General features: G+C 56.3%; 1 protein-coding gene across 2 annotated transcripts; it reads left to right on the forward strand.

Annotated features, from left to right (window-relative positions):
* Positions 1–360: 360 nt before the first annotated feature.
* LOC136449381 (uncharacterized) lies at positions 361–10,106 on the forward strand. 2 transcript variants are annotated; one of them, XM_066449397.1, is made up of 3 exons: positions 361–2,695; positions 2,826–3,017; positions 9,042–10,106. In XM_066449397.1, exons 1-3 carry the CDS (start codon positions 621–623, stop codon positions 9,637–9,639), a joined length of 2,865 nt encoding a protein of 954 aa, XP_066305494.1. In that variant the 5' UTR covers positions 361–620; the 3' UTR covers positions 9,640–10,106. The 2 variants fall into 2 exon arrangements, 1 of the variants encoding a protein (XP_066305494.1); XR_010758021.1 differs by lacking the exons at positions 361–2,695; positions 2,826–3,017 and adding an exon at positions 4,493–8,222 and having other exon boundaries at positions 9,042–9,176.
* The last annotated feature ends 336 nt before the right edge of the window (positions 10,107–10,442 follow it).

The following is a 10,442-nucleotide window of genomic DNA, read 5'->3' on the forward strand; positions in this document are numbered from 1 at the left end:
AACTTGTCCAACATCGGTTGAGGTGGTTTAGCCATGTTCAAAGAAGACCTTCAGAGGCACCAATGCATTGTGGAGTCCTAAGCCAAGCTAATAATGTGAGGAGATGTAGAGGTAGAGAAATACCAGAATTGACATAAGGGAGCAATAAAAAGATATTTGAAAGCTTAGGATATACATAGAGATCTATATTTGAATATGAGCGTTTGAAAAACAGATATTGAAGTGCCTGAACCATGACTAGATGCCAGATATTAAAGTGCCTAAACCATGACTAGATGTTTTCGATGAGTTTTAATTCTAGCCTACTCTAATTTTTTTTTTGACCGTTGTTGTTGTTGATGTTGAGCCACGCTGGAGTCGCTCCAACCGAGCATTCACATGATCCTCGATGGCCGGCCGCCCCTGCTTCTGCGGGGCCCCACCAGCAGTGAGCCAGTCCCTGGGCCGCGCGCTTCTCCGCCGGCTCGTTCAACCTTCCCGCCAAAAGTTTGGAAATCCCTTCCTCCCTCCCTCTTTGCCCGAAAAAAATATAGAAGAGCCAAAAACAAATCCAAACCCGCACACAGATCTGCCACCGAACCACTCTCCCTCCGGGCTCCGGCTTCCCCTCCGCCACCGCCATGACGGCTGGCGCCGGCAAGCCCCACCGCGTAGTCCTCCTTCTCGACCTCGATCCCCTCCTCCCTACCCCCAGCTCAAGCAGCCCCGCCTCCGCCGCCGCCGCCTACCTCGCCGCTGTCCTCCCCGCCGCCACCTCCCTGCTCGCCGCCTCCCGGTCCGCGGCGTCCCTATCCGCGGGGCGCCTCTTCTTCTCCTCCCTCTCCCCGATCCTCTCCTCCTCCCTCCTCCCGAGGCCGCTCCCGGCCGCCCCCACCCCGCTCTCCTTCGACCTCCACCCGGCCACCCTCGCGTCCCTCGCCCCGCTCCGCCGCCTGGCTCTCCGGGCGGCCCCCGCGCACCCGCGCGTCTCCGCTTCCTCGTCCGTCGCCAAGTCGCTCCTCCAGCTCGAGCACGACTACTCCTGGGACCACGAGCCCCAGCGCCGCCGCGGCGGCTTCGATCCGCCGCCCAATTTGGTGTCTCTCTTCACGCCCGCCGTGGAATTCGACGAGTTCGGGGACGGCGCCAGCTTCGTCGAGAAATTTCGCAAGGTCTTCGGCCCTGTCAGGGACCGCCTCTCGGCGATTGGCCTACAGGTGTGTTGGGTCGCCATCCCCTCCGCCTCCGCAGCCGCCAGTGAGGGGATCAGAAGGGCGGTCACCGAGCTGGGCTGGTGGTTCGCTACCGCCGATGCGGTCGCGTTGGGGTCGGCCATTGCACCGCCGGCGCTCGTGTGGGGAGGTGTTGGACCTGGCGGCGGGGAAGGTGGACGGCGAGGGGAGGTGGTATTGGAGATCGCGGATGTGGAGGGCAAGCCACTCGTCTGCAAGGGCTGTGGCGTCGAGGTGGTTGGCTCCGCACGGTTGCAGCAGGCCAGCGGCAATGCCGTGTGCAGGATACATGTCAAGTCGGTGTGTGAGGTGGGGAATTGGGAGCGGTTGATGGGTGGGGATGGCGATGTTGCCGTGGTTCGAGGGTTCCAACGGGAGGGGAGCAAGGGTGACGGGGAAGAAGCTGTAGATAAGGAGTATTTTCCTCATCGGATTCTTGAATTGATCCTTGGCGATGAGAAGGATCGATTAGGGGTTGCCAAACCAATTTGGCAGCTAATTTTGGTGTTCCTTAGTAGAAGGAACTATTGCGCAGTAGTCTCAGTTTCTGATGGAGATGGGCACTCTGTAGATGGCGTTCTCATGCCCTTCTCAATGAACTGTGCATTACTTCATTTTGAGAAGAATGGTATTGGTTTAGGCCTGGTGTCTGCCAAAGCTTCCGAGACGCCTGGTAGTGGTGCATCTGATGAGACAAAGGTGCAGAGTGAGAGGAAGAAGAGAAGCAGGCTGGTCGGTAAGCTACTTGAGGTGACCACCTGGAGTACCTTCTGTGACATGCTCCTCAAACACGCTGATGGAATCATGCCGGTGGTGGACTTGGAAGAACTATATTTCAGCAGGTATGGCACCGCATCCAAAAAGTTGCGGTTTCTGAAATGTTGGATGAAACAGTCTTGTCTTAGTACTCTATCGAGCATACATACAGAAGGACAGAACCGTCTTCCCTCACAGGATGATTCAGAAGCAAGAGTTCTGGTTTCAGAAGAAGATGCTTCAGCTGGTCTTGTCAATTTTTCGCTGGATGAAGCAGATTGCCAAAAGGTCGACACACCAGTGGATGAAGCAGGTTGCAGTAAAGTGGGCATGCCAGTGGATGGAGCAGATTGCAGTAAAGTGGACAGATCAGTGGGTGAAGAGAGTTCAATGTTCTCTTCAATGGAAGATTTAGAAGCATTTCTGGGAAGTGTCCCTCATAAGATTGAGCAAGGTCTTTGTTCTGAAGATGCTGATCTGGGGAGTTTAGCTGAACGTTTGGTTGGCTTGTCTGTCCATGCAATGTTGGTTAAGCACGGAAAGATTGGAGTGAGGTACTTTGAACACAATGAAGCAGAAGATGTTTCTGGTGCAAAAATTGCATGTGAACTTTCCAATATTTTACTGAGGAAACCCAAAGAACTGGCGTCAAAGTACAGAGAAAGTGATTCAGTGCCTGCTGCATCACAACAAACTGCAAAATACAGTACATGTTGTAAAATTCGAGAGTATCCTTTTTTTTTTAATTCTCATTCTTTTCCTTCTTCCTGTGCAATTATTTTGGATGACATCATCTGCAATTCTATGTTTTTTATATTAAATCTTGTGGTTTTGTACACCTTAATAAGCATGTACCAGGCATGAGCTGCAGATTTTGCTTAGAATGGAAATGATCAAATCTGAACTCGGATCTGCTATAGGGGAAGGTTCAAAACAGAAAATGATAAAAGACATCTGCTCACTTTTGCAATTTATTGACATCAATCTCCAAGGGGATTCTTTTCAGTCTGACAGTATTCTTGAGTATGCTGAAAAGACCATAAAGTCCAGGTATGACTTCGTTTCTATGCTTTCAGTTCATCTCAATGTTGTTTAGCAGACTGTTTGTGAATGTTAGTGTTGAAGTTCATGTAAATAGTAATAGTAATTGTGTCATGTACGGTAAGTCGTACACCAGGCGCAGGCGCGCGCGTGATGTTCGGCGGGCAGCTGAACGTGCGGCCAGAGAGCAAGCCGAGCATGCAGCAGCGCATGGCGCCGGCCAGCCACAGATAGCAAGTGGCTAAGTTTAGGAAGGTAGCAATTTGTCAGGCTAGAGAATTAAGGAGCTTGCTCCATTTGTGTTGGCCGATGGCCTTATATTTCCATGTACTCAGCACTATTGGAATTAATCAAGAATCAAGTTATCTCCTACCTCTCTCTCTTCCCTAAGCCTGCGGTTGGGAGGAATAACCCCACCGGAGAAGACGGCCGAAGGCTACGAGTTGCGTAGCCGAGGTCCGGCGAGTCAAGGGTTCGACGCTCTTGACAGCGTGGTATCACGAGTCCGGCGATCTTCGCCTCACGCAGTCCTGCCCACCAGTCCACCAGCCACACTACCATCCCAAACCGCATCCACCACCAGTTCCGCCCCCTCCATCAACATGTCAGAGCCCACCCTCGCCGACGTCATGGAAATGATGAAGACCATGCAGGCCGACATCGCCCGGCTGAAGGAGAAGTCCGAATCGGAGTCCTCCAGCGGCGGCCACCCCGAGCGTCCTCGCGACTTCGATCGCCCGCCAAAGTTCCAGAAGTGGGAATTTCCGCGGTTTGATGGCAAGACCGATCCTCTCCTCTTCATCAACAAATGCGAGTCGTATTTTCGCCAACAGCGCACGTTGGCAGAGGAGCAAGTGGGGATGGCCTCGTACAACCTCGAGGGCATCGCACAACAGTGGTACATGCAACTCCAGGACGACGAGGGCACTCCGTCGTGGCGCCGATTCAAGGAGCTGCTCGACCTGCGTTTCGGGCCAACCCTCCGTTCCGCGCCACTCTTCGAGCTCGCCGAGTGTCGCCGTACCGGCACGGTTGAGGAGTACTCCAACCGATTCCAGGAGCTCCTCCCACGAGCAGGCCGGCTGGATGAGGCGCAACGCGTCCAACTTTACACCGGCGGGCTGCTGCCGCCGCTCAGCGACGCGGTGCGGATCCTCAACCCCGGTACCCTCACCCACGCTATGAGCCTGGCGCGGCAGGTGGAGCAGATGGAGATCGCCAAACTCCAAGCGCAGGCCAAGCCAGGGGCGCGCGGCCTTCTACCGCCTCCGCCGCCCCGACCAGCGTTCCAAGCACTGCCGGCTCAGCCGGCCCCGTTGGCGCTGCCTGCGCCGCCGGTGGGTGCAGCACCGGCCCGTGGCGCGGGCCCCAGGCGCCTGTCCCCCGAGGAGATGGCTGATCGGCGCCGTCAAGGCCTGTGTTTTAACTGTAACGAGAAGTATTCTCGTGGCCACAACCGTTTTTGCAGGCGCATTTTCTTCATGGATGGAGTGGAGATCGATACGGCCGACGATTGCAGCGGACACAGGAGGAGCCGACTCCGACGCTCCCTGTTTCTCCCTGCAGGCCGTGGCCGGAGTTGCGCCGGCGGACACCATGCAGATCACCGTCACCCTTGGGCCGGCCTCCCTGGTGGCGCTGCTCGACTCGGGGAGCACCCACAACTTCATCTCGGCGACGGCAGCGCACCAGTCGGGCATCCCCATCCAGCGCCGACCCCGCCTCACAGCCATGGTGGCCAACGGCGAACGGATCACCTGCGCCGGCGTCCTTCGCAACGCGCCGCTCCACGTCGAGGGCGAGCCCTACCCGGCCGATCTCTTCGTCATGCCATTGGCCGGGTACGACGTCGTCCTCGGCACACGCTGGCTCGGGGCCCTGGGACCGATCGTGTGGGACCTAACCAGTCGCCGCATGACGTTCCAGCGCCCGGGGCGCTGCATCTCGTGGACAGGCACGCCCAGCGCCACGGTACCAGCAGTGCGCACCATGACAGGGGGGGACGCGCTCCTGGAGGCCCTCCTGGACTCGTTTGGGGGGCTCTTCGCGGCTCCTACAGGCCTGCCCCCCAAGCGCGCCCACGACCATCGCATCCTCCTCAAGCCCGACGCGTCGCCTGTGGCTGTCCGTCCGTACCGCTACCCGGCTGCCCACAAGGACGAGCTGGAGCGGCAGTGCACCGCGATGATCGACCAGGGGATCGTGCGCCGCAGCGACTCCTCGTTCTCGTCGCCGGTCCTCCTGGTAAAGAAGCCCGATGGCTCCTGGCGTTTCTGCATCGACTACAGAGCCCTGAACGCCCTCACCATCAAGGACGCGTTCCCGATACCAGTGGTGGAGGAGCTGCTCGACGAGCTCCACGGCGCCAAGTTCTTCACCAAGCTTGATCTTCGGTCGGGCTACCACCAGGTGCGGATGCGGCCTGAGGACGTGCACAAGACCGCGTTCCGCACCCACGACGGCTTGTACGAGTTCCTCGTCATGGCGTTCGGGCTCTGCAACGCCCCCGCTACGTTCCAGGCACTGATGAACGACGTGCTCCGGCCGTTCCTCCGACGGTTCGTCCTAGTATTTTTTGATGACATATTAATTTACAGCAAGACATGGGCAGACCACCTCCGCCATCTACGGGCCGTCCTCGACGAACTGCAACGCCATCAGCTATTCGTCAAGCGCTCGAAGTGCTCGTTCGGCGCGCCATCCGTCGCCTACCTCGGCCACGTCATCTCAGCCGCCGGGGTAGCCATGGACCCGGCCAAGGTGGCTGCCATTCACGACTGGCCGCCGCCTCGCTCGGTTCGGGCTGTTCGGGGCTTCCTCGGCCTCGCCGGGTACTACCGCCGCTTCGTCCACAACTACGGCACGGTGGCTGCCCCCTTGACGGCCCTCCTAAAGAAGGATGGCTTCGCCTGGGATGACGCGGCCATGGCGGCCTTTGGGGCGCTCAAGGCAGCCGTGTCGTCTGCTCCCGTCCTCGCCATGCCTGACTTCAGCAAGCTGTTCGTGGTTGAGTGCGACGCGTCCTCCACAGGTTTCGGCGCGGTGCTTGTCCAGGAGGGGCACCCGGTCGCCTTCTTCAGCCGGCCGATCGCGCCCCGACATCGCGCGCTCGCCGCCTACGAGCGCGAACTCATCGGCTTGGTACAGGCCGTCCGGCACTGGAGGCCGTACCTGTGGGGACGGCACTTCATCGTCAAGACTGATCATTTCAGTCTCAAGTACCTCCTCGACCAGCGACTGGCCACGATACCCCAACATCATTGGGTTGGCAAGCTTCTGGGCTTCGATTTTGAGGTGGAGTACCGCTCGGGCGCCACGAACACCGTCGCAGACGCACTGTCCAGACGGGACACCGAGGAGGGCGCGCTGCTGGCCATCTCAGCGCCCCGCTTCGACTTCGTCGAGCGTCTACGGCAAGCACAGGCGACCGACCCGGCTCTTGTCGCCATCTACGACGAAATCCGCGCCGGCACGCGTACAGCACCGTGGTCCATTGTGGGCGGGATGGTCGCCATGGAGGGGCGCCTCTACATCCCGGCCTCTTCGCCACTGCTGCAGGAGATCGTGGCTGCTGTTCATGATGATGGCCACGAAGGCGTCCTCCGCACCCTCCATCGCCTACGGCGAGATTTCCATTTCCCCAACATGCGTCGTGTTGTGCAGGATTTCGTCAGGGCGTGCGGCACGTGCCAAAAGTTCAAGTCCGACCACCTACGGCCGGCTGGTCTGCTACAGCCCTTGCCGATCCCATCAGGGGTCTGGTCGGACATCAGCATCGACTTCATCGAAGCTCTGCCCCGCATCCACGGCAAGACCGTCATCCTCACCGTCGTCGACCGCTTCAGCAAGTACTGCCACTTCATTCCGCTGGCACACCCGTACACGGCGGAGTCGGTGGCGCACGCGTTCTTCGCCGAGGTGGTGCGGCTGCACGGCGTTCCGCAGTCCATCGTCTCGGACCGCGACCCTGTCTTCACGTCGGCATTCTGGACAGAACTGATGGCGCTCACGGGCACCAAGCTGTTCATGTCCTCCGCCTTCCACCCGCAAACCGATGGCCAATCAGAGGCAGCCAACCGCGTCATCGCCATGTACCTTCGCTGCTTCACCGGCGATCGCCCCCGGCAGTGGCTCCGGTGGCTTCCTTGGGCGGAGTACACCTACAACACCGCATACCAGTCTTCGCTTCGGGAGACGCCGTTCCGGGTGGTCTACGGCCGTGATCCGCCGTCCATCAGGTCCTACGAGCCGGGAGACGCGCGCGTGCCCGCGGTGGCACAGGAGATGGAGGACCGAAAGGCCTTCCTCGACGACGTCCGCTTCCGTCTTCACCAGGCGCAGGAATCCTAGAAACATTCCTATGATCAGCATCACCGGCAGGTCACCTACCAAGTCGGTGACTGGGCCCTACTTCGCCTCCGACAACGGCCTTCGGCAACACTGCCACGATCGTCCGCCGGCAAGCTCAAGCCCCGCTACGTCGGCCCCTACCGCGTTGAGGAGGTCATCAACGACGTGGCCATACGGCTGCAGCTCCCGGCCGGTGCCAGAATTCACGACGTCTTCCATGTGGGCGTCCTTAAGAAGTTCGTGGGAGCGCCACCGGCTGATCCACCGGTGCTGCCGGCCACACTCAATGGCGCGGTGGTGTCTGCGCCTGCTCGTGTCCTGGCAGGTCGTCTAGCTCGCGGCGTTCAACAAGTCCTGGTCCAGTGGCAAGATGAGCCGGCGTCGTCTGCAACCTGGGAGGATTTCGATGACTTCAAAGCCAGCTTCCCAATGTTCCAGCTCGAGGACGAGCTGGCTTTCGAGGCCGGGAGAGATGTCATGTACGGTAAGTCGTACACCAGGCGCAGGCGCGCGCGTGATGTTCGGCGGGCAGCTGAACGTGCGGCCAGAGAGCAAGCCGAGCATGCAGCAGCGCATGGCGCCGGCCAGCCACAGATAGCAAGTGGCTAAGTTTAGGAAGGTAGCAATTTGTCAGGCTAGAGAATTAAGGAGCTTGCTCCATTTGTGTTGGCCGATGGCCTTATATTTCCATGTACTCAGCACTATTGGAATTAATCAAGAATCAAGTTATCTCCTACCTCTCTCTCTTCCCTAAGCCTGCGGTTGGGAGGAATAACCCCACCGGAGAAGACGGCCGAAGGCTACGAGTTGCGTAGCCGAGGTCCGACGAGTCAAGGGTTCGACGCTCTTGACAAATTGTGTAAGGTTAAACTTGCTACCTGTGTCAGGAGATGCATGCTCTGTACTGCTTTCTTTGCCAGAAGCAAGTTTTGTGCTTTAGGGCAAAATGGTATCTGTAGTTCTGTCTACTGCAACTGCAAGTAGCTGGGTAGCTAGAGATACCAATAAAAATTGATGAAGTTCTAACTTGGAATACTTTTCTTAATATTACACAATTACCTGGTTATATCTATGCGACAGGCTTACAGGGCCAGCCTGATACCATATGTATCTCTGTTATGTTTACAGGGCCAGCCTGATACCATATGTATCTCTGTTATGTATGGCTGAGACTGCTTCAGTCCGTTAGTTTCTTTCACTTTTGTTGACTACTACTACTACTTAAGAAACTCTAGCTTAATCCCTGTACTCTAGTTTTATGTAACAAAAATAGGAGGGAGCAGCATCAGTGCATCACATAATTGTCCTAATGTTTCTTGATCCTTTAGGGAACACTGCTGCATAGTATAGTAGCGCTGAAATAAAGATTGTGCTCTTCGTTTGCTTGATTCAGAGAGTGATGCTCCAATATTTCAGCAAAATCTAGATATGCTGTTGGTAAATTTGATAAATGTGAGTTGCTGGTCTTCACGATCATGGATATTGTAAATGCATTTTTTAAAGAAACCTTTATTTACTCTTTCTGCTAAGTGAATGGATACAGAATTACTAACTGAATCCTGTCCTTGGAAACAAGATGAGGCTGAGCCATTTTTCAGTTCAAATTATTACATGTCACTTCGATAAATTGCTCCCATTTTCAGATTTTGCAGTAATATAACCGGACTTTCCAATGCTTTTCAGGTACATCAACTCCATGGAGGATGTGATCAAGAAGATCTACACGGAGATGGAGTTCGATTTATTTGACGAAGACGACGACGAAGTCGACTACTCAGATTCTCTACCCAGCAGCAGCAACCAGGAAGACGCAAACCGGTGCCGCAGCCACCGGGGCTCCGCCAGCACGAGCGCCTCCGCGCTCCAGCTGCTGCAGCGGGACGCAGGGAGCAGCCGGCAACGCGAGGACGACCGGCACGACGAGCTGATGGCGAGAGCCCAGGAGCGGCGGGACCGGCAGAGGCGTCTCTCCTCCTTCACCAGCTGGGTGCCCGACCTGCGCCGCGTGTGGGCGCTCAAGCACCCCGGGAAGGAGCCGTGCGCGCGGGTACCACGGTCCAGGTCGTGCTCCAAGCGGAGGAAGCGGCGGCGGGCGGCGTTCACGGACGTCGTCTTCGAGACGCCGGTGACCGCCGCCAAGAGGCACGAGAGCGGGTCAGAGTCACCGCCGGGGTCCGATGCCGGCCAGGTGGCGGCGAGGGCAGCCGCGCTCGGGTCGGTGTCCAAGACCTTGTTTGATGACGAGGAGATTGAGACGGACGTGAGCTCGAGTAGCACCTAAACTGAGCTTGTTGGATGGTTGGTCGGTTCGGTTGGGTTGGTCGCCATTGTTCGGCCTTTTCGCTGCTCGGGTTCTCGGCTGATAAGCGCATTGATGCGGATTTACTGCGATAGAAAAATACTATGATAAGTTCTGGATCCACAAGCGAACAGGGGTTTGTCTTCTTTTTTCTTCCTTTTTGATCGATGAAAAATTCCAGTGTTCGTTTCTTCAGCGTCGCTGTTCAGGAAGTGAAATGGCAGTGATCTTACTGTTGTCAGCTCAGTTCAGTGCGGCACTGTGCTGTGCTTGTCGTTTTCTGGACACGGATGAGTGAGTGAGCAGGGACACATAGACATGGCGTACCCCACTGACTGACGCTGGATTGACTGATGGACATGGACTCGATGGCTCACATCATGTTCGGTCGTGCAGGCGACATGCATGCTCTATGGCTTGACAAAATGTTTGTCAATGTTTGGGCTACAACTACAAGATGAAATTAATTTCATTTGTTACGTTGGGTTGTTTGAACGTGACGTGGCTGGTGGCATGAATTTTGATCCATGAAGCTTGGCAACCGATAACAATAACAACACTATACGTCGTGCGTACGGCGTAGTTAAAAACTTTTAAATAGTGATCACACCTAGACGCGCAAGCATGTCCTACGTCATTAGAAAGGGCCGGCAGATGGTCCAAGAAAGTACGTACCCACCGTTCACTTACAATATATAATACTCCATAATATACGCAATTACGCATTAGTATCTTTTAAGGAGAATATATACATACATACGTCAGTTCATATTGAATTAATAATG

Source organism: Miscanthus floridulus, chromosome 5 (genome assembly GCF_019320115.1).
Source record: "Miscanthus floridulus cultivar M001 chromosome 5, ASM1932011v1, whole genome shotgun sequence".
NCBI lineage: Eukaryota > Viridiplantae > Streptophyta > Magnoliopsida > Poales > Poaceae > Miscanthus > Miscanthus floridulus.